At 38.7% G+C, this 27,788-nt stretch overlaps 1 protein-coding gene and 1 pseudogene across 1 annotated transcript; one reads left to right on the top strand and one right to left on the bottom strand.

The window, feature by feature from the left end:
- Positions 1–27,788, top strand: part of LOC140002852 (serine/threonine-protein kinase RIO2-like) — a 48,776-nt pseudogene that overhangs the window by 18,122 nt on the left and 2,866 nt on the right.
- LOC140002811 (uncharacterized) lies at positions 587–20,327 on the bottom strand. Its single transcript, XM_072040204.1, has 16 exons — positions 19,898–20,327; positions 18,476–18,589; positions 16,786–16,867; positions 16,589–16,704; positions 16,004–16,073; positions 15,169–15,241; positions 12,586–14,082; positions 12,045–12,269; positions 10,891–11,322; positions 9,345–9,461; positions 8,495–8,665; positions 8,256–8,390; positions 7,029–7,411; positions 5,838–5,907; positions 2,207–5,269; positions 587–735 (listed from the first exon to the last, which is right to left on the bottom strand). Exons 2-16 carry the CDS (start codon positions 18,565–18,567, stop codon positions 587–589), a joined length of 6,675 nt encoding a protein of 2,224 aa, XP_071896305.1. The 5' UTR covers positions 18,568–18,589; positions 19,898–20,327.

The following is a 27,788-nucleotide window of genomic DNA, read 5'->3' as shown; positions in this document are numbered from 1 at the left end:
AAAAAATTAAATATGGTTGTAAGAGGACAGTAGTAATTACATCTTTAATTATTCCTAAGAACACAAAACACTTAAGTCCTAAATTGTTTACAAATTTAACGGCTTACAAACCCGTACTTCTCAGTAAATTTTTTTTTTTTTTTAAATAGCATTTTCATTCATAGTAGTTCTACTAATAAATCTATAGTTTTTAAAAGAATATTTACAGAACTTTAATGAAAAAATAAGACTTAAGCACATAAAATTTAAGCAGAAAATAGCTTACAATTACACTGGCAGTAAAGTAACATGGCTTCCTGGCTACTGTACTCATTACCATAAAAAAGGGGATAAATACGAGCATAAAAGATTTATTTTTCTACCTGCCATTCTGCACAAGCATCGCATGGTATAGGAACCACTATATGTATCTACTAAAACAGGCGGCATCATATCTGTAAACATATTAAGAAAAGTACTTAGATAATATCATCAGCGATAGCTTTACAAAATCTGAACTTAAAATCTGAGTGTAAGTCAAGTCACATTAAAAATTCCAATGTCATTTACAGAATCATTCTAAAAACTGGCTCTTTAACTGTTAAGACTATTTTCTTGTTCTTGCACTTGCTCTTGTGCTTGATCTTGTTGTCCTGTTCGTCCCTCCAGCAGTCTGAGTTGTCTTCACATTGCCTTCAAGTTTTTCTTCAGTTTTGTTTCTTTTCCCTTTTTTGGGTGATCCGTTTTCATCATTCTCTATTCGTAGACAGAAATATTAAATGGAAATTTATATCATAAATCAAGCATTTTATAGAAAGTCAATCTTCAGTTCCATTGTTTTTGAAGGGAGATGTCCCTAATGACTACGTTCCAAAGCTTACATCTATGAGTTCAACAAACCAGTTACAAAACCCACACTTCTGCACATCCAATATCCTTTAAAATAGGTCCCCAAGGACATACAGCTATTTCTGAAAGTAGGTTAACATTAATGAGAGCACCAAAACCAATTAGCTATTATTTTAGCTAAAAATTCTTCTACTGATATGTAAAACTAAAACATATCTAACACTGAAGAAAAAAACAGCAAAAATGAATGTACAGCAACTAATTTATTGTCCAGCTAGAACTGCAAAGTCAGGCTTGTAGTTGTAACAAACACACTGGACGCTTCTGGAAGAATCCACATGGCACAGACCAGTGAAGCTGCTCCAAGAGATGAGCATCGACCCAAGCACCACCACTAAAATCCATGTGGGGAAAAAGGACCTCCCCCCAAAAGAAACTATTCAGACCGGTAGAAAAGCACTGGGAGAGATCAGTCCTTTGGGAGGTGCATGTAGCAGTGTCAAGAAGTGAAAACTAGCAGAAGTGTGAAGTCAATAAACCAAGAGGGGAACCTGCCACAATAGATGTACGTGTTACGTTTGGATAAGCACATGTAACAGATAAAGAGATGAAGAGAAATGAAACGAGAGCATGGCCAAATCACAATAGGATTAATGCACATAACCTGCCAGAAAATTCTTTGTGCATCTGTAAAGATTCATTACTTCCATTTTATTATATTTATTTGACGATAATTTCTTATTACAACGTGGTATCTTTAAAATTTTATCACATCCAGCTGAAAGGTTTAGGGAATATTTCAAGTGTCTGAAGCTAGAGCTCTATTGGCTTGGGGAAAATAAAACTGAAAAACAGGAAAAGTGAGAGACATGTGGAACTTCTGCTGTCATTTGAGCTCAAATACAGCTCCAAGTCCTTCTAGCACCAACTTCATTACAGCACGGATAAGTTGTACAAGCTACCCAAAACCTGGACATACAAAAGCAGGAGCTTAGATGGTATTTAGGAGAAAACAAGCACAGACAATGGGTGCTACAAATGTAATTATCATGCTATGCTCATAACCACCTGTAAGTTAGTTAATTGCTGTTATTTAACCTGCAAGTTACGGATTGAGACAGCAGAAGAGCATGAGAGCATTTGAATAACTCAGCAGAAGAGGAATACAGCTGTCAGATGCCATACAATCAATCCATTCTGCTTTGGAGAAACATCTGGTTTGTACAGGATAACCTAGCCCCTTCTTTACTTACCACTCTTTGCTACATTAAAGACCCACTCTCTATTTACATTAGACTATGGCAGCCAACAGTAATAACCTGTACAAAATTCTAGACTTAGCTATATGTAGAAAATAGAAATATTTTTTTTTCCTCACCTGATTTTGATTTTTTAGGTGGTACATCATCTGCTGGCAACAGACATTTTCTTCTGCGAGAAGTGGAAGTTGTCTGTTGGGTAGGGTTAACCTCTTTTCCTTTTCCAGACTGATTACTTTCTTCAGAACCAGTGGGTATCAAACACTGCATTTCCGAAATGTTGCCGTTTTCAGGCAAGTTGCCATTGTCACGAAGAGACGTAGCTGCCTCTGGTTTGAATTGTACATTTTTCCTCTTATTTCTCAGTTGCCTTTGTTTTTCCTGGGATGAGTTATTTTCCAGAGCTGTACCTTCACCTTCCTTAAGGATTCCGTTTTGACCTCTGTCTTCAGGTAAGACAAGCTTTTCCCTGAGAAAGGTTGAACTAGTTTCTTCAGATTTGGAAGGAACTATTTTCCTTCTGCCTGCCTTCGATGGATTTTCTTTTCCTGATTGGGTTACTTCCAAAAGTATACCCTGTTGCTCTTTGGGAGTTTCATTCTTACCATCTTCTGGCAAACCTTGAAGTGAACTAGAACTAACAGCCAGTGAAGTGATACTACACTTTTTCCCTGAGTACCCTTTTGAAAGGTCAATTTTTTCTTCGGAAGAGGGTTTTTCAGAAATCATTTGTTTAGCTTTCCTATGATTATTATTTCTGCTACTTTCTTTTGATAAGTTACGTTTTCCCCGAGCAGGAGTAGAACTTGTGGCTTCTAATAATATGGCAGCTTCATTCCTTCTGCCTCTTTTTGGCTGATCTTTTAGACTTGAAACAACTGCTCCTAACGGAACATTTTGATCTTTAAGAGCCTCTTCTTTACCATTATCTGCTGGCAAACCACGTTTTCTTCTAAGAGAAATGGAATTAGTTGTGTGTGACACTGGAGGAGTTTCTTTCCTTCTGCCCCTTCCTAATGGCTTTGCTTTTGCACAGGACACCGATTCCAAAAGCGCGTTTTGTTCTTCATTAGTACTCTCCTCTTTGTCATCAGTTTCTGACAAGCCACGTTTTCTCCGGAGAGAAGCTGAACTTTTTGCCTCTGCTGCTAGATCAATCTCTTTTCTTTTGTCCCTTGCTGATGCATTTGCTTTTGCCTGCAAAGTGCTATCTCCCAATGCTGGATTTTGATCTTCTTTCACAGTCATCTTTTTATCATCACCTTCTAGCAAGCCACGTTTTTCTCTGATAGAAAGAGAACTCACCGTTTGTGATGCTACAGCAACCTCTCGCCGCCTTCGTCCTCTCAGCGGAACTTCTTCTGTTGAAGAGGGAATAGCTTCCAAAGCTGGATCTTGATCTTTTGTAGAAGTCTCATCTTTACTATGATCTTTAATTAAGGTTTCTTTTTTCGTAAAGGTAGAACAAGCTGCTTGTGGAATGGAATCAGCTTGCCTTCTTCTGCTCCTCCTTACTTCTAAAGGATTTTCTGAAGCCTCACGTTGATCATGTTTGCAAGCCATTCCTTCCTCATTCCCAGGTAAATTCCTTTCTTCTCCTAGAGCTTCGGAACTGGCTTCTTCAAGTTTAAAATTAACTCTTCTTCCTCTAAGTCTTCTACGTGTAATTCTATTATTTGGTGTTCGATTCTCTTGCAGGATTTCAGTTTGCTTTGGTTCATTTGCTTCCTGCTCATTTCTTGTCTGCTTTTGATGTCTATGAGCAATGCCATCACTGTTTAGAGCAGTTACCAATGTGTCAGCTGTGTTGTTCTGGTCTTTCATTACTTGGTGTGCCTGCTTGACACAACTAGAGGCTGAAGACTCTTTGGGAGAAGATTCCTGTGTTTCTGACTTACATTTAAGCATAAGATCTAGGCTGTTTACATCCTGGGCAAATTCATCAGCCTTCTTCTCTGAAGAGTCTTTTTTCCCTCTCCTGCTTCTAGTTCTGTTTGCTTCTTGTTTGAATTCCAAGTTGAGAACAGTTACTGGCATTTTATCTGTCTCTCCAGAAGGTGATTCTGACTTTAATCTTTGAGATGCCTTTGTAGTATTTTCCTGAGCATTTTCCGCTTCATCTCCCAGAGATACTTTCCTCTCATTTTTGGTGGGTGATTTTGTTTCCGTAATGGTTTCATTTGAAGTCTCCTTGGCTTTCTGAACATTCTGTGTATTTTCAAGTGCCATCCCGCACATGTCTGGTTTTACTTCTGTTGGTTGTTTTCTAGCATTTCTTGAAGACTTACCTCTTTTTTCTGTTACCTTTACTTCAAGTTCAGTTCTGTTTCCAGATGCTTCTGTGGGGGCAGTCTCAGAAGTCTGCTCATCACCTTGTAGTAATTTTGCTGATTGGTGTTTACGAAGTTTCCTTGTCGTCCCATGAAGTTCCTCTGAAGGAGCTTGTTCAACCTGTTCATTCCTAGCTCTTCTTTGTCTTTTGGGTGGAAGCAGTGCTTCTGTGTTTTCTATTTTTTTCATTCCTCTAGACCTCTTCTGATGCAATAGAAGAATTTCTTCTCTGTCTTCTACACTACCTTTGTCAGATGCGTTTTCAGACTTTTTTAAATCTGTTTGCAGTTGGTGATTTTCATCCTGAGTGCTACTAGATACGCCTTCTGTCTTTCTGCTTTGATCATCTTCAGTTACAGATGTGCTACTGATATCATACTCCTGCAAAGCCTGTTTCCTATTTGCAGGATCTTTTTGTAGCACTGAAGAATCTTTTTCAGAAGACTCAAGATCCTCACTAGGATGTTTTAACTCCTTAGGTTCCTTAGTTTTACCTCTTCTTGGTCTTCGAGTATCAACCTGCGTTTCCACAAGTGAAACAGTTTCAACTGTTTTCTCAACAGGATGCTTTGAAACAATTTCTTTTTCCATGCAAAGATTTGTTCTCCTTCCTCTTCCTGTATTTTTAGCTACTGAAGTTGAAGTACTGATCTCTCCCATCTCTTCTTGGATGCTCTTTTTCTCCAGACCTTGCAATTCTTTTGAATTTAAATCCTTTTCACACTGCTTTGTTGAAGGTGGATGTACAGTCTTCCTTGGTCTGCCCCTTGTTAGTCTCTGGGTAGAGTGGTCTTCGCTAGTTGACAACTTTTGTTGAGAATCTTTATCTTGTGAAGTATTTCCTTTGTCTTCTAAAACAGTTTTATTCCCCCCTACAAAGTTTGTCATATAGAAAAGAGCACAATCAAAAGTTATACATTACTATGCCCGATCAAAGTATCTCTTGAGTTTTCATTTTCCTAGTAAAGCAGTCTTGCTCAAATGAATCATATTTTATTTTAAAAAGTAACAGGGATTTAAACAGACTCCTAGAATAAAACCCAGTTTAGTACACAGAGTTATTTGTTTTATTTGACAGGTAGCACTCAAGCTTTAAGATATATTTTGAAAGTCTTTGCAAATAAAGGTGATTTTAAGTGGATACCTTAGCAACAGGTGATTTTTTGTTTGTTTGTTTTTTACACTGGTATGTTTGGAGATGCCACCGTTATTACATCAAACTACTACACCATTTTTTAAACACCAATAGAATGCCAACACTGGTTTGTGTTACAGATTACTGCTCAAATTCCCTGAGATATTTGCTCCTTCCATACTATATAATTTGGAATTTTTACAACACGTTGAAACTTCCTAACAACACACACAGTCCTGCATATTCATTATTACTCTAGTTAAAATAAAAGTGTTTGTACTTACCATACTCACGACTGCCATTAGTACAAGCAGTTACAGCATCTTCCTGCTTAGGATCCATAACATTTTCTGACCTGACCTAAGGAAATAAGCAATAATCAATACTTTTGTGTGTGTCTGACAGGACAAGAAATAGTTAACTAATAGAAAATTGGGAGTGAAACAGTTGAAAAAAGTCCTGCCAAATACTTTATGAGAAAATGAAGCCAACTTCGTTTGCTAACTGCATCATATATTTGGTACTACCACAAAATTGAACTTAATACTTGTTATCTGAGCTAGTGTAGCAGTTTTTACAGTGAAAGACAACACAGTAGAGTTTTAAAAAGCATTCAGTAAACGGGCTGAACATTGTCTAGTAAGATTAGAAAAAGAGGGTTATTGAATCTAAATCATTTGAATGTTTTGAAGTGTTTTATTGTAGTTCTACACAGACCAGCAATACTCATTTTAATCTATGGATCTGGGAGTCAACAAAAATCGAGGCTAATAAAATACACCAATGACAAGAGTGATGAAGGTGCGAATTGTAAGGTCAAAATGGTAACCCAGAGCAGCCTCAGCAGCCATTTAGGTAGGGTTCCTCTAAACAAAGTACATACTAATACAAGCAAACAGAGTAGAATTGGTGTCCATTCAGCAAGCAGTGAATGAAAGCCTTATGGGCATGAAGAGCAATCAACTGACTACGTGGTAACACCAAATTTTGGCAAAAGCTCAGTGCTCTTGGATGTTTAAAGAAAAAAAGTGTTTTGAATTTAATCTACAAGCTATGAAGAAGCTGTACAAAAAAAAAACAAACATGCATATATCCCACTTATGAAAAGGAAGGCACAGAAAGAACTCCATTGTAGTCTGTAAGTAATTTAAGGGTGCTTTAAACATAACAGAAACAAATGACTAGAAAAAAAGTGCTCCTTCAAATTTGTACTCAGCTGCATCTTCTGGTTTTTACCCATTCACACCTGGACAAAGCTACCAAGGAAAACACAGGTTGTCAACTTCACTGTTTTCAAATAAACATCAGGTGCTCTTCCAGAAGGTATTTTGTCAGCCACAGGTCTTGTGCATGAGATATTTTAATGAAAATACAATGATATAAAACATGTCTTATTAGATGGCCTAAGAGTTCACTTCAACCACAGGCTCCAAGCTTAAATAAACTCTTTCCAAAAGCTAAAGAAAATATTTTACCTTTGTTTCCTCTGACTTCTGCTTGGCAGTCTTCATAAGCTGCTTGATGCCCGACAGGACCTCTACAAGTCCTGGCTTCTTCTCTGGGGTTTTTAATGGCTGCTTGATGGCTGATCCAACGTTGACTGACTCCAACTTCTCATCTGGTGTTTTCCTTTTACTTTCCAATTTCACCTGAGAGGCTTGTTTCTCTGCACTTAATGATACGCTGTCCACATCAAGATCTTCTTCCAGCATAGCTATTCCTTCTGGAATTCTGCAGTACATTATTTCAAATATAGACTTTGGAGATTCCTCCTCTCTCATCAAATCTGAGATGTCATGACAATCCAGTATCTCTCCTGAAGAATCTGGAGTATTTAATGGTGACACCATCATCTCTCCTGAAATAAACAGTAGGTTTATCTAATTTGGCAAACAAACTAAGCAGGAAATCCAAACATTCCAATCGCTGTATAACTAAGTAAAAAATGGATTCAATCAGCCAAAGCTTTCTACAAGCTAAATCCAAAACTGTGTTTCAGCAATTGGTTTGGTAATTAGCAAGAAGGCAATTAGCTCCTACAAGGCACAGCATACGTTAAAAAAATTAAGCCTAAAAAACCTTGATGATTTTTTATTTAATCTGATAAAAATCATTAGTATTACTACTCTGAATATTGGATAATTCATTCTTGATTTTGGTTGGTGATTCACTAGATGCTCACTTTTGCTAAATTCTTAGTAAAACAGAATTTAAAGAATTCTGAGTTATTCAGGAACACGACTGATATGCAAAGTCATATGCAAAAGACAGAAAAAAAAAGCTAAGGATCATCTTAACACAAATCTTCCTAATCTGACATTTTTCTTAAGTAGAATCTTTGCAAAATTCTACAGCATAACCACTCCCTGCCGTAAGATTTTGTCATTGAATCTAGATGTATCCCCTGACAATTGATTAAAGGATTGCCATGCTTCAACACAAGGTTTGCCTGAAACAATACTTCAGCATTTAGAAGTTCGATATAAAACTGAATGAATAAAAAAATAACACCTACCAAAAAAAATAACTGGAACTACTGGAAAATGTCCTCCAATACATGATAAAAAAAAAAATCAATGGTTGCAAGATGCTTTATCTCTACACTAAGTCTGCCTAGCATTAGGCTATGCACTATCAGTGAGTTGCAGACACAGCTACCCCAAAGTATACTTTAATAATTTCTTTCCAATTAACAACCATACCAGATTCTTCAGGAGTACGCAGTTCAGAAGTGTCCATTGTCGTGCACGGTGGTGTAAGATCACTGTCACGAACAGTGCTTGAAGGTGATGTTTCTCCACTTGTATTTTCTGGAGTTTTAAACATCTCAGCCAGCCCTATAAATTATATTCAGAAAAATGAGCACTTGTTTCGGAAAAAAAAAAAAAAAAGTGCACAGTTGGCAGAACCAGTAACAGGTTTTAAAAATCTCACAACGTACCTGTGAAGCTTTCATCCATATTCAAGTTTTGTTTCAAGATTGGATTTTTCACTACTTTAAGGACCTGTCCAGCTATTCTACCAGTGGTAGAGTGCGCTCTGCCTACAACTACTGTAGCAGGAGATTCTGCATGACCTGTGCTAAAATGACCTTTTATTTTTCTTTCTGGAGGAAAAAAAGGAAATAAATAAATAAATAAATAAATAAAAATTAGGACACAAAGATCCCTTTTATTTAAAACCTAGCCAGAATCACTCAAGAGATTCCACAAATTTATTGGTCGTGTTTAGCTAATACAGACTGCTGGGCATACAGAAGTGGTTAAATTGCAGCTACTTTAAAGGGCTGATTCGTTGTGAAATGCAGCTCATATATTCGTTTAAGATTTGAGTGACTACGCTCAATGAGCATCTGAGACAAGTTTTCTTAGCTTTCAGAAACGCTCAGGGATTATCCTGAGAGTCTTTCAGTCTTACTCCTTTCCACCTGCATAGAATCCTTTAGGTTGGGAAAGACCTTCACCATCATCCAACGACCAACCTCACCACCACGTAAAGTGGTTAAACCGGAACAGAACCTCTTTCAAACAGCACTACAGCTTCAACTACAGACAAGGGACAAATACTTACTCCATCCACCCAACACAATTAGTTATTTAGATACATTCTTAAGATGTTTTGAATTAATACATTTCAGTAAATTCAAGTAGATTTACACGCTGTGAGAAAGACACCAATACCCATTTAACATCTTGCCAAAATCTCAAACTTCCAGCTTCTGCAGTTAAATGCCAACAAGCTGTTTCAAGGTTAAGCAAACCCCCAAACCTTAAAAAGAAGTAAAACAAATACCTTTGGTGACTGTGTTGTCTTCTTCACTGGTCTTCGTTTTGGGGCACGTTTTTTAACGGCCTTTGCCTGTGGTCTTGCAACACCCAATTTTACCACTTCTGCCCAAGATTTCGCAACTACGAAGCAAAACAGACACAATAACCTTAACTGGCAGCTGTGTAAACAGGACTTCACAGCTATTTATGATTCCAAAGGATTTGCTGCAGTCAGAAATCACAATTTCAAGCTGAATCTTAACAAGTGTCCAAGCATCCAGTACGTTTCTACAACAAAAAGCGTCATACAGTTCCAGAATCTGTGCTAAGTGCTGACCTCACTCTGTCCTCACTCTCTGCTCGAGTTCAAAAAGCATTTGGACAGTGCTCTCAGACATGTGGTCTGATTTTCTGGGCGGTCATTTAAGGACCCAGGAGTTAAACTTGATGATCATTGTGGGTTCCTTCCAATTCAGGATATTCTGCGATTCTGTGAAATATTTTCCTCATTACAAATTTGCCATAAGCCTTTCAGTCTTGCACTTTATTGTACCTGAATTTTTCCTTAACAGAATGTAAGGTTTAACAGCAAAAAAATGTTTTTTTTTTTTGTTTGTTTTTGTTTTTTTTTGTTTGTTTTTTTTTGCTTTTTTGTTTTTTTTTTGTTTGTTTGTTTTTTGTTTGTTTTAAGAGAAACATATCCAGGATTAACCAGGAAGGCCTGTGATTTTATCTCACCATATAATAGGACTATCACTGAGACACTGCACACAGACACTGCACACAGCATGTTATTCACAACTTTAAAATGATTCTACAAAAAACGAAGATAGCAAAGAATAATAAATTGCCAGATGAATGTTGATATTGATGGGAAATTTTAAATTTGAAAGAGTCAAATTGATATAATTTGTTTTCATAAATTAAAGACATCTCATCTTTAAGTGTTTTCATAAAGATTAAATTTTCAAGAACCAGATTCCCTCTCAATTTTTCCAGTGGTATCAAAACTATTTTGACCAACATTTGAATTTGAATGTTCAACAATTAAAATATTTGTGTCTCAATGGTTATCATCCATGATGTCTGCCATACACCCAACACTTACAGGCAGTCCAGTCTACAACTGACAGTGTGTGAACTGGCTAGGGAAAAAGGCATAAAGAAACTAAGCTGAATACAGGTAAAATGCATGTTTTCACCAACAAAAATTATTGAACTGAAATTGTATCAGTTATATACTACTCCAAATTGAGGGACTTGGAGGATCAATACCGCAATTAACCTAACAAACAGAACCTTAATTCTACCATTTTTCAGTTTCTGAGTATTAGGATTTGCGTTCTAAATACCTTGTTATAAATCTAGTTGCTAAAGCGATGGATAAGTGTGAGAACATAAAATTTTGCAATTCTCAGATGATTCAAAAAAAAAAAAATCCCACAAACCATCAGAATATACACCGATCATTTGGTGGTCTCAGAATAAAACTAATAATAGGACTACTTCAGTTTTGTAGCTGTTTTTTAAAGCAGTAGAAATCATATTAAAATTAACTGCTGAAACAAACCTAGTAAGTTGGCAGTAGAGGCACCGCTTCTTCTTTTTGAACTGATAACTGCTACAGCACCACTCCTCCTCTTCATGGGAGTCTTCATACTACGTCGTGAACTTCTTGTTAAGTTGTTAGGTGTTGCCATTGAGGTTTTATCATCTTGGCTAACACCATTAGATTTAGGTGTTTTCTCTAGGGCACCATTTTTCTCCCCTGTATTCATATCTTTTGCAACACCATTCTGCTCTTCTGCAATTGGTGATGGTGTTGTGATGTGCGAAACAGAGAAACGCCCTTTTGTGTAAGGTGCTGGAGAGCCTGTAGGAAGCTGCGGTGTTGCTTTTCCAGAGTCAGGGGAAGAGGCAGCTGGGGGCGTCTGGGCTGGCAATTTTTCTGGTGACATTTTTTCTTTTTGCAAACATACAGAAAGTTCTTGGTAGAAAAAAAAATAACAAAAAATTACTGTGCAAAGCTAAACTACAAGTGTTCTTTTCTATCTCTGAAAGTAAATGCAATAGTATAAAATAGCATCAGATCAGTTGAAAAAGTCTTAGATGTTACTCTCTAAGAAGAAAGCAAATTGGCAACAACTTTTAAATTTCAAAAGCCTCCAATGGCCTGTGCAAATCCAACTGAACAAATTAACTTTGTTACTCTAGTTTATTCAAAACAGTCTTATTCCCATAAAGTGCACTACAGGCTTTCACTAGCTTAAATCAGCAGCTGAATGTTTTCAGACTTCTGGCCAAGCCACACGGCCATAGCTTGCATAGTCTGGCAACAAACTACTCTTTCTAGATTGCGTCTCTTTTCTGCTATTTATGATTAACTGGTGCCAGTAGATTCTGCTGTTAAGCACAAGCACACAAACATACTCCAAAACATGCATGAGAACAAGCAAAAACGTGTGATGAAATAAAGCACACCCCCTGGATAAAGAGAGGTAGACGAACAATAAGCTGCACATCCTCCTTTGGAGGAAAAAGTTTAAAAACGCTGATTAAAAAATACCATTATAATTCCCAGTCAATATGTCCACTTCCTAACATACATCTTTATTATTCATTTTGAATTCATTTTTAGAAGTCTTTGAATTTACAAGTTCTGTTCGTATCACTTAGCTTAGCGACTCGATTAGCCTCAGCATTTATTTACCTGGACTGCAAAGTGCTTCAGCCCCTGAGCCTTTTTCAGCACTGCGCGTGGGGAGCCTCCAAACGGTAAGCTCAGCCTTGCAGGAATCGCACCTCGTTTAAGGGGTGAGTTGGGAGGCAAACTTTTGTCAAAGAGTTCCGGACTTAGATGACCACCAAAAGACAATCTTTTTCGCTTGCCTAAAGGCTGAGGTAACAGATCACCGCTCTTCCTCTTCTGAGACACTCTTTTTGTGTTACCTAAACAAAAAATAGCAATAATTGAATATATCTCCACAAATCAAAGAATCCAGGAAGTCACCATTTTAACCAGCACAGGAAACAAGGCTTACTTGGGCATTTTAAAGGCAGAATCATATTAGAAAGTAACTCATTTACATTCAATTGGAGAAAATTTTATAGAAATTACTGGTTATTTTTAGGGTCATATATATAAAAACATGATGTTACAGAACCAACGTATCAGCAATTAATTATATATTTAAATGGAAAAATTCTCACGAAAATTAAGAGATTTTCTCCAATTAAGTGCCAACAAGGCGCGAAATCTATTTACCTGATTCTTCTTCAGCCAACAGGTCAGAAACATTCATTTCTGCAACAGCCTCATTGTCTTCCAGTACACTAGCACTTCCCAAAGACCTTTTTGATGATGATCTCCGAGGTCTTAGAACACAAGTATCTTCCAAATCTGATTTCTGATTACACCCATTGGTGGCCAGATCTTGTTGAGTTCCACTGTCCTGTCTGTCTACAGTCTTATTGTCGTGTTCTTCAACTGCATTTGTCTCCAGTGCTTTCTCAGTTCGCAGTTCAGAGGTTCTCGGCCTACCCCTTTTTCTTCCAGAGCCAGATTTCTGACTAGCAGGAGATGCCAGTTCTGATGTTATCTCTCCTGAAGTTGGTGTCTCTGAATGGATGCTTTTGTTTACAAATTCTTTACTTTGTCTGACATTTCTTCTGGGACTCTTGGAATTAGAAGCAGGAGACTCAGAATCTCTCTTTTTTGAATCTACATTTGTCTGATCACAGATTTCTTTCAGCACTTCTACTTTCCCCGATTTTCTTGGTGTATGTTGTTTACTGTTTCGTCTCTGGTTTATGCATTTATTTTCTGCCAAAGGCTGTTGTTGGAGGCTATCATTTCTGCACACTGAATCTTCCCTTTGAATTTCAGCTGAAATTTCTGAAAAAGATTTGTGTTCCAACAACACATCTCCTCGAGCTGTCGGAGTACCAATATTTACAGAATCCACCCCAGTAGCTTCGTTGGTAGGTGACATGAAACAAGATCGAGGACTCTTCCTTCTGGGGGTTGGTGTAGACATAACATGTTTGTCTACTTCAGAAACGTTTGTCATGTTTGTTGTCTGCGCTATTTTCTCTGCTGTTATTGCAGAGTTGTAGATTTTCACCTCATCTGCATAACCCAAGCGTTCTATGGAGCATGGCTGCAGCAGACATGCTGCATTTCTGTCATTCTCCTTACTGGGTTTGGGTGTTTTGGCTGGAACTTCAGTGCCTTTAGATTTACCTGGTGTACTTTCTTCCTTATGATCTTGCAAGTTACTTCTCCTGAGAATACTTTTTGTCATCTCCTTTGAAACAGAAGTTCGCGGACTTCTGGTAAAACATTTCTTGGTAGCACTTCCTACCATTGAGATTTGATTAAGTTCTGAACTAATTACTTCTTGTTTCATTTTATATTCTTCATTATTTTCACTTGTGCCAATTTCTTTTTCTTCAGTAGGGCTTACATGATCACAACTTGATGCGATTTGAGCACTTGGTTCCTGCAGGGCACCCTTACCACCTTCTTTTCCAGCTTTTTCAGGTACATTTCCTCCTTGCAGAGTTTTTTTCACTTTAATCTCATGTTTCAGCGTTTCATAGAGTTTACTAAAGGGAGACATTTCAGTTTGCTTTCTAGTAGATTGTTTTATCTTATATGAAGATTTAGGTGTTTGTAGCTTAACTGGTAAGGCTTTGGACATATTTTCCTCTGTACTTTGTTTATTTTCATCAGCATTTTGTTCTTTGCACTCAGAATGATCTACAGTGTAAGCAAAGCAAAAACAAAGTTATGTAAAAAAAGCAGAAACATAAGTAAAGTTCCTTAAATACAGATGAGAATTCCCTCCTTTCCTCTACCAAGGCTAGCAACCAGGCTCCAGGATATGGGACTGTACACAAAGCTCTGTTTACAATAACAATTCTCTCATAATAAAAACATTAGTTGTGAAATGTTTAATAAATTTTAAGTTGCAATCTGGACCTTATCCCACATTCAGATAAGGCAATTTGTATTTCATGCTGCTGTTTTTCTTCGGTGGCTTATATACCTATCTTTCACGGCTGCCACAAGACAAATCTGTGAACACAGAACTAAACAATCACTGAGATCGGCTTACCACAATTCAGTCAGTTTCCTGTCTTGCATTTACCCAGGTGCTGTATTGTTCTAACTGTACCAATGCTTCTCTAGGGTAAAGCAAGACAATAAAACAGAGCTAGCACTTCCCAAATGAGACAGAGCAAGTGACCGCACGCATGCTGGAGGCCTGAAGTAACATGCTTCACTTCACATTTTCCACGCAGAGAGCAGTCAGCTAGCAGGGTTCATCCAAGAAGTTGCCTTTCGAAACCACAAGAAGCTGAGCCCTTGTGAACATTTACACATCCACAGTCTCAACACTGCCATATACCAGCATGAACATCTACTAAAACAAATGCTGACATGTCCACTTCTCTTAGATGCAACGGGAAATACATGTAAAGATGGAGAGACTAACAGACAAGGAAAAAGCACACTGATCAACTTTTGGAAAAGGAGATGGGGGTTAGGAAGGAGATCTTTAAACGTGATCTTTTGGGGTTTCAGCAAAACGTTCAATACTGTTTCTCAAAAAGTGTTACTGCCCGTTTGTCAGAATGCAACAATGTGTTTTCCCCTGGCATGGGTAAATCACAGCATTTAAGTACAATGCAGTAGTACACTGACACAGGAATGTGTACTGTGCTCAGTTTGAAAAATCTTTATATTTATTTTGCTCTTTTCAACCTTGTTTTTCCTCCATATGCTAAGAATTAAAATTAAGGAGGAAGATGAACACAAACCCCCTATAATACAGGTACCAACCTGAAGATCTTTTAGATCCTGAAGTTTGCTTATGTAATAACTCCACTTCTGCCACCTGCTGAACATGAAGAACCTGTAAATTTGTACAACGTTACAGCAGAGCAACAAATATTTATTTAGCTTTCTACTGAACATTGGAAAACGCTAGATTTATAAATGTGTAAGCATTGCATACTGAACAGGTTTAAAAGCACTCAAATTAAAACCGAGTATTTCACCACTTAAGAACACTAACCGATACTCTACACAGCAAGAGCTCAAGTCTTGTTTTATTATTATTAGCTCTAAAAGCAGCTGTAGCATATGAACATGTACAAGCACATTCTAAGCTCACTTTTGTACCAGACCTAGTGGAAGAATTTTATTTAAATAAGAGAAACAGAACGTACAAAAATCTTCAATAGCCACAGTACTCGCTAAGTAGCAATATCCCCTTGAAGGGTTAAAACATTGTTGGGAATTAAAAAAAGAAACAAGTGCAAATCAATTATTAAAAGATAAACTTAGTTTGATATTTATAAATTCCAACAATTTACTAGCCCATAAAACAACATACTTTTGGAGGAAAAAAATGCTCAGGTTCTAGGGCAAACATCCCCATTTAAAAGTAATAGATCTATTAACAGAAACTGATAACTCTAAAAATAATATATTGAGTTTAAAAAAGATATGAGTTCATTTGCATTTTCAAACGGAAAGCTAGCCTACGATTGAAAAAATATTCCTCATTTAAAAAAAAGCAGACAAAACCCACAACAAAACAGGGAAATAGAATTCATCCTTATCAATACTCATACCAATGTATTTAGAAGTAAGCCTGTCACCACAAATTTACCTGCCGCGTTTCATCTTTTGGAGATCTGGAACGCCTTTTTCTTGGAGTTGATTGGAGAGGATATTCAAACCTGGATGAAATATTTTAAAAGTAAAAACAAGCATTTTTTTGGTTAAATAGCTGATAACTAAATTCGCATTATTAAGATAAATGACCTAGAAAGAGTTGTCCCACTCCCAGCAATACCAACATATTGCTTTAAAGTACTTTCACTACATCAAAATATTCTCTTCTCCTAGAAATGTGTTTGTCCTTGAAACAAAATCAAAATGATCTCTCCAGACAATTCTATCTTTATTGATTTAGCTTAATATAATACATAAAAGTAATAAAAAAAATCTTTAAGCCGTCTTGCCTTCTGGAGAAGCTCTATAAGACATTGTAAAGAGATACAAAATAAACTAAATTATCTTTCTGAAAATGGTAAAATGATGTTTTAGGTTTTCCCATTCATCTACTGCTATCTCCTGTATCTTCATCCGGCAGGTAGAGACCGTCCACAGAGTTCCCCACACTGTTTGGCTGCAGAACATGTTCTAGGATCAAGGCATTGCCTGTCAGAGACAGTTTGTCACTGGCACTTACCTGAAAGAACGATCAATAATAGTTAACACATCTCCGTGCTTCAGAGGTACAGGTTGCTGAAAACAGCTACCGTTCAGCTGCGTAGGATTTACTGTACTTAAATTTGTCAAGATTGCCTAGAAATAAAACAAAAATTTCAGTAGCCCGATGAGATGCAACAATGCAATACAAATGTCATTAAAATATGCATATCTTACCTCCTCGTTTTCATTTACTTCAATTTTACAATGTTCTTTTGAGACCTGAGGCAACTGGATACGGATGTCACATTCTGTTCTCCTAGAGGTGAAAATATAATTGGAGTTTACAGACATGCAGAGAAGACAAAAAATCTCACTGCTGTAGAATTTGGTGCTTTGACATCCCAAATTTCAGCTAATAATTTGGATGACTGTACACAGAAGAACAAAGGGACAAGAAAATACATTGAATGAAATACTTAACGTGATGTCTATCGCACCAAAAGAGTTTGGAACACTAGGAAAAAGCCAGAAAGTTATTGCTACCACAGGGAAACCTTTTCTCCACCAAAGAAAAAAGTGAATGTGATCAGCAGTTTAAATTCCACCACTTTTCTCTGGACACATACATTTAATACATGCCAACAGACCTAAGGCAAGAGAGCAGTCACTAAGTTCTCCAGGTAAGAAACAGGGGGAATGCTGTACTTGGTGCTAATTTCTGTGATGAAAAGTGGTGGAAAAAACAGCACTGCAGTAAAAAGGATTGAAAGAGAAACGCGGAGTCTAAAGCTTGGATTCTAAGTCACATTATAAGCAAAATACACTCTGTCCAAAATCTGTCCTAGTGCTAACAATACAGAGATCAAAAAAAACAGTGTCTGAGTGGCTGAGAAGCAGCCTTTTCATCCGCCAGTAAAGCCAATTATTATAGGACTGGCTCCAGTGTGAAGCCGCAGATTACCATTAGTGGCCAAAATTGTTAGAATGCAGGCTTGCCCTGCCTAACCCACCAGGGAGCGTTGAACTCATTCACCTTAATTGGCTAAAAGAGTTGAGATCCTGAAGACAATTAAGTCTGAAAAAAAATGCAGGACATTAGGCAATGAACGGGAAGAAATGAACCACCTAAGGCTTTCAACTGTGACAAAAAAATATCAGGAGCTTATGTTTCTGTAATGCCAGAGAATCCATACTGGAAAAAAGGTAAAATAACCAAAAATCTGTTCATGACAAGCCTAAAAAGACATTAAAACTGATTATCATCTGCCTGGGCAGCTCTGCTGAAGCCAAAGAAGAGTATTATTGACACTGCAGTGCTTCCCACAGACTGGCACTACGGGATCTGATGCAGGACTGGATAATTAGTTAAGATATTAATCAATCAATCAGAGAAGTGCTGAGCAAACCCAGTTCAAGAGAAGTAAAAACATTTATCAATTCTTGATACTAGCTTGTGCATTTCATTACTGAGGCCTTGGAGAACCAAAAAAATAATTAAAAAAAAATTAAAAAAATAAAAATAAATGCAAAAGAGCACTGGTATGAGCACAGTTGAATGCAAGCCACTTTCCCTTCTGCACTGGTTGGTTCTCTAGGACCTGCCCGCAGATAAGAGTGCCACCACTTGCTAATTGGACACACGTCACATGTAGATTACTTGCAATCTCATAGCTCTAGCGGATCTCTTTGACAGAAACTTTGGGGAAAAAAAAAGAACTTTTTTTTAAACAAGGAAAGGTCAAAAAGCGATGACAAACAGTAAGTTCCGCTCAAGTAATGTGAGTCCAATACCACTTTTCCTACCTTGAACAGCATTCACAAATACAAACAGTTCTTTCTTGCAAATAAATATTAAAAAGATTCTGTCTGCAGGAACTATCATTAATGTTATTTCAATGCATCCGAGTACTCGACACATTCTCACCTTCCAAATAAACAAGAACTTGCAGTGAGTGGAAAGTGAATTCCATCGGTCCCATTGCGTTTAATTACAATTATTTTCCCGAAGAGCGGCATCTTCCAACATAAGAAGTCTTACCTATGTGAGAATGTCAAAATTACTCATCCAAGTCATGATTTATTCTCATAAATATGTAAAGCAACGTAACCCTTTTTTAATGCCGTTCAAAACACTCCTAAAGTACAGCACAAGAGCCTTGTGCCTGTGCCACGTGAACGAAGTGCCATTTCCATGTGTTTCCCTGCACCTGGGAACTATCCACCACGAGCATTGGTTGAAATCGTGCACAGGAGCGCGGGCACTACACGTTTGGAGGAAACAACGCTTATAACAGCGGTAAGAGCAGTCATCACGTGCTCACACAAACTTAGCAATACCGCTTTGACGTATGCCATAGCTGCTTGGTATCCATCAGAGCCTGCAAAGAGGCAGCACCACTCATACAATGGTTCATTCCATGAGCGATTTAAAGCTATTTTCAGGCAAGCAGTCACTCCTGCTCACCTACACCTGGTGCGTTACCTTCCTCTCATCTACTGGGACGTTCTCGGACTTGGCTTTCAAGCAAAGCTGCCTTTGAAGCAAACCTGGAGAAGCCGTGACTGCGGCTGGAGCTATTTATCTGCAGCTCCCTGTCAGTGCCAGCTCTCACACCCGCAGAGGTTTCACAGAAATCCCGCTGCAGGCTGGGTCTCAGAAGCGACTGCGTCCCCTGGGCTCTCAGGGAGCTCCCTCCTCCAGGAGGAGGCTGAAGCACCCGTCATTACCACAGGATCAGGGTCCCGAGCGTTGCATTAAATACAAACCTGACCAAACCACGACATTTCTCACCCCTTGGCCCGTCAGCAAAGGAAGGACCGAAGGGGAAAGGCCTGGCAGGAGCCCCGCGGTGCCGGCTCCCTGAGGGGCTCCCACAGACACACACAGCGTGTGACAGCACTGACAGCGCCCCTCCGCCAGCAAACCCTTGGGTGTGCCTGTGCACGGTGCAGCGCCACATGTTGTTCATTTGAAAGCAGGCCCTACAACAACACCTATAACCCGCGCATGGGATTAAAGCCCAGCACCCCCACGCCACAAGCACCGTAAGGGCAGCACCACGGAGCGATCCCAGCCCGCTCTCAGCATCCTCCCCGGCACTCCGCTTCCCCCAGCAATAACCGCGTGTGGTTTTAAAGCTTATTCCCAACGCCAGCAGCCCCCCGCCCCCCCTCACCCCGTCCCGTCCCGGCGCTCACCCCCTCAGCGCGGTGCCGGCTCCCTCCTGCTGCCGCCGCCGCTCCCCGCGGCGCCCCCCTCCCGTCCCTCCCGTCCCTCCCGCCCTTGCCGCGCGCGCCAGCGCCGCCTCCGCCCGCTCGTATCCCTCCGCCGCGCCGCTCCAGGCACCTGAGGCACCGGAGACACCGGGAGCTGCCGGAGCCGCCCCGGGGGGACACGGCCCCACACACCCAGCCCCGGTCGAGCCGCCTCGAGGCCCCTCGGCTCTATCCAGCGCCGCTCGGCGGACGGACTCTTTTAGCCCGGGAGGCCCCAGTTGGGCAGCAGCTCGCTAAAAGCTTCCTAAACTAACGCAGACAGCCGAGGCTGGCTTCTGAGCCGCTCCTCCCCTAATTCAAATTGGTTTTGGTTTTGTTTTCTTCATCATAAAAACAGGGCGCTTCGAAGGGGTAACAGTAGGGGGAGCGCGGAAGGAAGCAGCAGTAAAAGTGTTGGAAATAAAATCAGCACTTTAAGTCTGTTGTCGTCATCTAAGTAGTTACCTGCTGTTACCTACAAAAATTTATTCCCTGACAGGAATTGAGTACTAAGGCTTAAAGTTGAGACTCTCAAGAACTCAAAACAAAGCCCATGCTGCTCTGTATGTGAAGATTTAAAAAAAAAAAAAAAAAAAAAACCACTGGTGAGGAGCCAGGGTGACTCAGGCCTTGACCAGAAGGCATTGACTGCATAAAAGTAGAAAGCTGATACGAGAGAAAATTGTCATCACCACATCCAACATCACGGCCATCCACATTCTTGGCCAAGTCTACGCTTGATATCTATCATTTAAGCAAAAATTGACTTCCAGTCAATGAGATAATATGGTATGAAAAATGACAAGAAACCCTGATCTGAAAATAGGCAAGCAGAAGATGCCTTTGAACCCTTTAAATGTAGACTCGGGTCAGAAACATTTTTAGACTGGAAGGACTCCACCTCAGCCCTTCATGACATAGAGAAGATTATTTTTAAAATGCTCTTTAAAACATTTAAGCACAGATGAAAATTAACTACATTAAGACACATAACTTCCATCATTATGCTCAATTTTTCTTCATTTTGCACATTTTTACCAGTGGCCTGCGGTTACAAAGCGCAGGCCCCAACTACCTCACGTTTCATTCTCCAGCCTCCTCCACGCAGTACATAAAGCCAATTTAAAAGCAAGTCATGTATTTGCTCTCTGCTGATTCTCTCTGAGGCTTAAGGGAGTCACAAAAGAGTTTGGACTTCTATAAAAGGGATTAGAGAGTACGGCTCTCTTCCCCTCCATGAAACAGAACAGGAAAGTTCTTAGAAATGAGGGAGTAGAGGTAGGCCAGGCAGCAGATGGAGATGCAGGTGACTTAATGCTCCTCCTGCTCTTTGGGCATTGGTTAGCCTGGCTACTCGAAACCTCATTTTCAGGCTGTGGTTTCACAACAAATGAAAGCCAACCTGACCTTTACCTACTGCCAGAGTTAAACAGAGTTGAGGTATTTAAAATAAGCACGAAAGAAACAAAGTACGCCTAAAAGTTCTGAATAATTAGACAGAGAGAACAAGTTACTCTTACGGACAAAATCAAAAATACTTCAAAAACTTGGCATTGCTCGTCGGTCGAGGGAAATGATTGCCCTGTTCTGCTCTGCCCTGGAGTGGCCTCACCTCGAGCACTGTGCGCGGTTCTGGGCACCACAGCACAAAAAGGACATTAAACTGTTGGGAGAGTGTCCAGAGAATGTGTGACTCCAACCATGTCTTCTACCGGCTGATGTTTCAATTTCGGATTTTTCTGGATTAAATTAACTCCTGTCACATCTTTTACTACCTCCTTGTTTTCTACTGGAGTCTCCGGCAATTTCTGTAAGGCATTTTCATCTGTAGTAGGTTCCAATTTTTGCTGTGGGGTCCTTGTGAGCTGCTTGATGCCTGACAGGAAATCAGTAGGCTCTACAGGCTCTGGCTTCTGCTTGGCGGTCTTCATGAGCTGCTTGATGCCCGACAGGACCTCTACAGGTTCTGGCTTCTTCTTTGGGGTTTTTAATGGCTGCTTGATGCCTGATGCAACGTTGACTGACTCCAACTTCTGATCTGGTGTTGTGTGACTCCAGTGGAGTGACATGCTATCCACATCAAGATCTTCTTCCAGCATAGCTATTCGTCCTTCTGGAATTCTGGAGGACATTATTTCAAATATAGACTTTGGAGATTCCTCCTCTCTCATCAAATCTGAGATGTCATGACAATCCAGTATCTCTCCTGAAGAATCTGGAGTATTTAATGGTGACACCATCATCTCTCCTGAAATAAACAGTAGGTTTATCTAATTTGGCAAACAAACTAAGCAGAAAATCCAAACATTCCAATCGCTGTATAACTAAGTAAAAAATGGATTCAATCAGCCAAAGCTTTCTACAAGCTAAATCCAAAACTGTGTTTCAGCAATTGGTTTGGTAATTAGCAAGAAGGCAATTAGCTCCTACAAGGCACAGCATACGTTAAAAAAATTAAGCCTAAAAAACCTTGATGATTTTTTATTTAATCTGATAAAAATCATTAGTATTACTACTCTGAATATTGGATAATTCATTCTTGATTTTGGTTGGTGATTCACTAGATGCTCACTTTTGCTAAATTCTTAGTAAAACAGAATTTAAAGAATTCTGAGTTATTCAGGAACACGACTGATATGCAAAGTCATATGCAAAAGACAGAAAAAAAAAAAGCTAAGGATCATCTTAACACAAATCTTCCTAATCTGACATTTTTCTTAAGTAGAATCTTTGCAAAATTCTACAGCATAACCACTCCCTGCCATAAGATTTTGTCATTGAATCTAGATGTATCCCCTGACAATTGATTAAAGGATTGCCATGCTTCAACACAAGGTTTGCCTGAAACAATACTTCAGCATTTAGAAGTTCGATATAAAACTGAATGAATAAAAAAATAACACCTACCAAAAAAAATAACTGGAACTACTGGAAAATGTCCTCCAATACATGATAAAAAAAAAATCAATGGTTGCAAGATGCTTTATCTCTACACTAAGTCTGCCTAGCATTAGGCTATGCACTATCAGTGAGTTGCAGACACAGCTACCCCAAAGTATACTTTAATAATTTCTTTCCAATTAACAACCATACCAGATTCTTCAGGAGTACGCAGTTCAGAAATGTCCATTGTGGTGCACGGTGGTGTAAGATCACTGTCACGAACAGTGCTTGAAGGTGATGTGTTTCCACTCGTATTTTCTGGAGTTTTAAACATCTCAGCCAGCCCTATAAATTATATTCAGAAAAATGAGCACTTGTTTCGGAAAAAAAAAAAAAAAGTGCACAGTTGGCAGAACCAGTAACAGGTTTTAAAAATCTCACAACGTACCTGTGAAGCTTTCATCCATATTCCAGTTTTGTTTCGTTAAGTGTTTTCATAAAGATTAAATTTTCAAGAACCAGATTCCCTCTCAATTTTTCCAGTGGTATCAAAACTATTTTGACCAACATTTGAATTTGAATGTTCAACAATTAAAATATTTGTGTCTCAATGGTTATCATCCATGATGTCTGCCATACACCCAACACTTACAGGCAGTCCAGTCTACAACTGACAGTGTGTGAACTGGCTAGGGAAAAAGGCATAAAGAAACTAAGCTGAATACAGGTAAAATGCATGTTTTCACCAACAAAAATTATTGAACTGAAATTGTATCAGTTATATACTACTCCAAATTGAGGGACTTGGAGGATCAATACCGCAATTAACCTAACAGAACCTTACTTAATGACTTTAATTCACGTGAAAGATTCACCCCACTGCCATTCCTCCCTCATTCTGTCCTCCTGGTGAGGCCAGGAGTGTCCCGAGAGCACATAGAAGTGTGCCCAAAGGGAATTGCTGATTTTGGAGGCACAAGGTGCCTATGGGGCCAGGTCGGGAGCTGGGCTGGGATGAGCTCCATCAGGCAGCCGGACCAGGCCCGTTTCCAGCGTGGCGGACGAGCAGCCTTTGCCCTGAAACTCAAAAGTCAAACTCTGTCGCTGACTTCCCTTATTAAAATGGGAGCGTGGTTGAGAGGGGCCATCTCTTGCCTGGGGATGCCAGTCTTTCCCTGTAGTTAATGGAAAGAAGGAGGCTTCTCTAGAGGGCGAAGGCGAGCTGAAACCTCAGCTGGAGTGCCCTGGAGGTACTGCTGTGTCTCCACTGCCTACACAGGGATCTTGGGAGGCAGGTCTCCGGGTGATCAAATTAGTCTTTGTGTCTGCCTCATTCCCTAATTGTCAGTAGATATCCCAACTAGTGAACAATGTACAGCATAACAAAGGAGGCACACATATAAAAAGGAGCAGAATTAGCCTGCGCTAATTGGTGGGCCTGACTTTGCTGACAGGAACCAGGCAGTTAAGAGGAGGGCTAGGAAGTAATTCACTAACTAAAATACACCTCAGAACACAGTAGTAAAATGATTTTATCTTGGTAATTTGACAGACTGGAACAGCAACAGATGAAAGTTTTTCATTTGTTTGTTTGTTTTAACCTGGCCCAGCTACCAGGTCAGACTGCTAGAAGTCTCGGCTGTTGATGTAAATGAGTTGAAGGCTTTGACTTGAAACTTGTTCTCGGTGGGTCCGATTAAAGTGAATTTGGCCCTCGTTTTACATGTGATTTCTGACAAAATGATCTGTCTGACCCTCCTACAGGGTGTTATCATTGTCCTTTATTTAAAAATAGGTCATTTGGAGCTTTCTGTACATATGCAAAATATTAAGTACAAAATTCACACAACTTCCACAGTTGGCTGGCTTGCAGAATATTTCTCTCAAACAAAACCAAGGATTTAAAACTTTGCCTTACTTTGCCTTAGTAAACGTGCTTTTAGCTTGTTAAGAAAAGCCCAATCTTTAAATATAATTTAAAGCTCTAATTAGTTGATTTTAGGCAATTTTTTTTTTGACATTTTAATGGCAAGGATACCTGGATTTTTTCTGGTATTCATGAAGATATTTGATAAAAAGGTAGATGCAACTCTCTCTGAAAATAGCAAAAAAACAAGTTCATGGGATCTTTTCTAAGCCATACAGTAGCCATTTAGATTTTCTTATATGCTTTCAAAGCTATCCAGGAGCCTGGTAAAGGCTCTTAATTGCAGAACTTCCCAATTTCTACTCCACTAGCACTTCTTTAACTAGGTCTTTTCCTCCAAAATACGATCCTGTCACTGAAGGAAATAATACTGAGGAAATGAAATATGGAAGTTAAATATTAACTTTTTTTTCCCTTTTTAGAGAAAAAAAATATATATATATATATATATATATACTTTTCAGATGGCTGCAAGTCTGAGCAGTCCTTTCATCTCCCACTCTCAATGGCAAAAGATGCATTTCTAGAAATGGCACGCAAGTTTTATGGTTAATAAAATAGTTTATTGCGCCATTATTGTTAAGAAGTTTTTCTTGCAATGGAAAAGCATTCAGGTACACACTAAAACAACACCAATCCCACAGAATATTGTGTTTGTTCAAGCATTCAAACTTGATTAAACTTCTCTTTCAAAGTACTGCTGCATCACAGTTCAGTGAGCCCAAATCTCTCCTAATGCTTGGACACTTCTGATAAAGGATTTGTGTCAGGAACATGTTTTAAAGTGCTGTTCTGAAGTCGGAATAGTTCTAGACAGAGATATTCAACTTCCTGCTAGGGAGAGGTGCTCAAATTAAGCATAAGAAGGTACTTGTATCTACCCTGAGTACCATAAAAAGCTATCAGATGACCCAATATAACTGACAGTTAAAATTCTACTTCTACATCACCTTCTTCCAGTGTATTGCCTCCCCAAATTTGAGCCTTTCAAGTGCACATACAAGCGCAAGTCACAAGCCTCAGAATATTCACTAACTGAGTTTTGGAGATGCAAGTAACCCCAAAGGCTTTTTTTTTTTTTTTTTTTAAAGAAGGGTGCAAGTTCCACCTGTTTCAGTTTTATTTTGTTTGTTTGTTTTCTTTTGTTTTTTCTTCCTCCCCTGAGGACAAACCATAAATTCTATCCTAAAGAAGCAAGAAAGGAAGCTGAAATAAGAATCTATGGAGATGACATCCTCAAAGATCATCAATTACCTGATATCTTTTAATCTTTGAGAATTGGCTCCATCAGATCTCAGCCTTTGGGAAATTATCGAACCTGACAGTGTTTACAACTCAGCATCAAGGTTAACAACTACAATCACACTGTTCTCTCCAAATAGCATTGCACCTTAGTGTCAAGTCAGGAGAGGAATGCCATGGAAAGATACAAATTAAAAGATGGAAAATTCAAACCAATACAGGTTTTCTTGTAATTAAGCAGCTGATCTTGTTATCAAGAAACTTTTTTGAGCTATGAACTCACAGTAGTCAGAAAGGATATTGGATATGAAAGAGAAAGTCAAGAGTAAATGACATATCTATATATAAACTATACCATTGATTACAGTACAGGTTTGAAATATTAAAATCTAATGTCAGGATTATTTTTTTATTTTTTTATTTTTGGAAGATTGCTTAGAAAATATGAATACCGAGTTAACTAAACGCTCAGCCTTACAGCGAATATTTTAGTATTAAAACGCTGCTGCTGCTAAGTAGCTTTGACAAGTGAGTTTATAATTAGAGTGCTCTTTCTCAGCCTCTGCCCCTCATTCGGCTGAAATTAGCAAGAACAAGCTCTTTGGAATATATTATTCAAATATATTTTACTGAACGTCATACCATGTGGCTTTTAATGCCTTTACTGACACACTTGGAAATTCCTTCTTACCTTTAAGCTAACCCCTTCTTATATAAAATTCAAACTATTAGTTTGCAAGCTCCCCATGTACCTGAATGCATATATAAAGTTCATATACCCTGTTTTCTTTTTGAATTTTTCCTTTTTCATGAAATTCTATGCCTAGGCAATGTACAGAATCTGAATTAATCTTTTTAGTGTTCTGAAGCTTCTTTTTCTTACACTACTTTGTGTAGTATGTATGTGGCTATTGCACTATAATCCTTCCTGTCATAAAATATGTTTTTTAAACTAGTGTTAATATTTCAAATGTAAATGTTCTTTCTGTAGTACTCAAATGTTCTGCTAGCACTTTTGATTGTATATCAAAAAAATGACTGAAACATGATGCTCACTGAATGGAATAAAACATTAATTTACATATTTTAGAAATGAAGACAGTATGGTTCATATTGCGGAGCACAGAACAAGAACTAAAAGTACGTCAGCCAGCAGTGTTGGGAGCTGTTCAACCATTCCACCAGTAATTATTACTGCTACTGTCTAGTTTACTCTGATACCATCTTAGGACGTAGCTGTTGAAGATATTTTTACAAATACGTAGTTAGCAGTAACTGTCTTTAATTGATTACTACTATGTACATCTTTGGTTTGTAGTTCCATGTTCACAGAAAATAGGTCTGATGCTTTCTACATGTTTACAAGTGAATTATATCCAGTGCTGTACTTCATGTGTTGTTCTTTGCTCTTTCACAAAAGCTCTACTCCGGCATTAGCAACTTTAATTTCATTTCTGTTGCTAGAAATCAATTCTGTTGCCCATAATTAATGTTTTTGTATTTTAAATTTGCATGCGTGAGTAAAGATTTAACTTGGCCTTTTTTCATCTGTCTTTTTAACACATCTCTTACCACATTTCTGAAACATAGATATGAATTCATTGTGGTCATGGTGTCTTTGGCAATATGAATTTGACTTTCAGCATTACATAAATCAATACTTTGTGGCAGAATTTTACATCTTTCTTCATCCCTACTCAGTATACTATCCAGTATGGCTACCTCTATCACATTTTAAAGAGTGTGTCTAAATTTTAAATGGAAGAAAGGCCAGTTTTATGCATAAATAAATGTGTTAGGGAACAGCATGTTTGCAAGTTGTGTAAGACTTTTACAGGACTTCGTGTGAAGGAAAGAGAGACTTTTGTTAGTCATCCCTGTTCTTACTGTAGGACATGGCCTTGTGCCTTATTAAGGAGAAAAAGAATTA

Source organism: Anas platyrhynchos, chromosome 6, assembly GCF_047663525.1.
Source record: "Anas platyrhynchos isolate ZD024472 breed Pekin duck chromosome 6, IASCAAS_PekinDuck_T2T, whole genome shotgun sequence".
In the NCBI taxonomy this organism is placed as follows: domain Eukaryota; kingdom Metazoa; phylum Chordata; class Aves; order Anseriformes; family Anatidae; genus Anas; species Anas platyrhynchos.
This window is presented reverse-complemented; position numbering and strand designations above follow the sequence as displayed.

Coding starts and splice junctions, on each gene's coding strand:
- LOC140002811 (XM_072040204.1), bottom strand. CDS start 18,567: ATGCCGCTCTTCGGGAAAATAATTGTAATTAAACGCAATGGGACCGAT. Junction 16,074..16,588: donor ATTATTGATCGTTCTTTCAG/GTAAGTGCCAGT, acceptor TATTTCATCCAG/GTTTGAATATCCTCTCCAAT. Junction 5,908..7,028: donor AGAAGTCAGAGGAAACAAAG/GTAAAATATTTT, acceptor CCTTAGGTCAGG/TCAGAAAATGTTATGGATCC.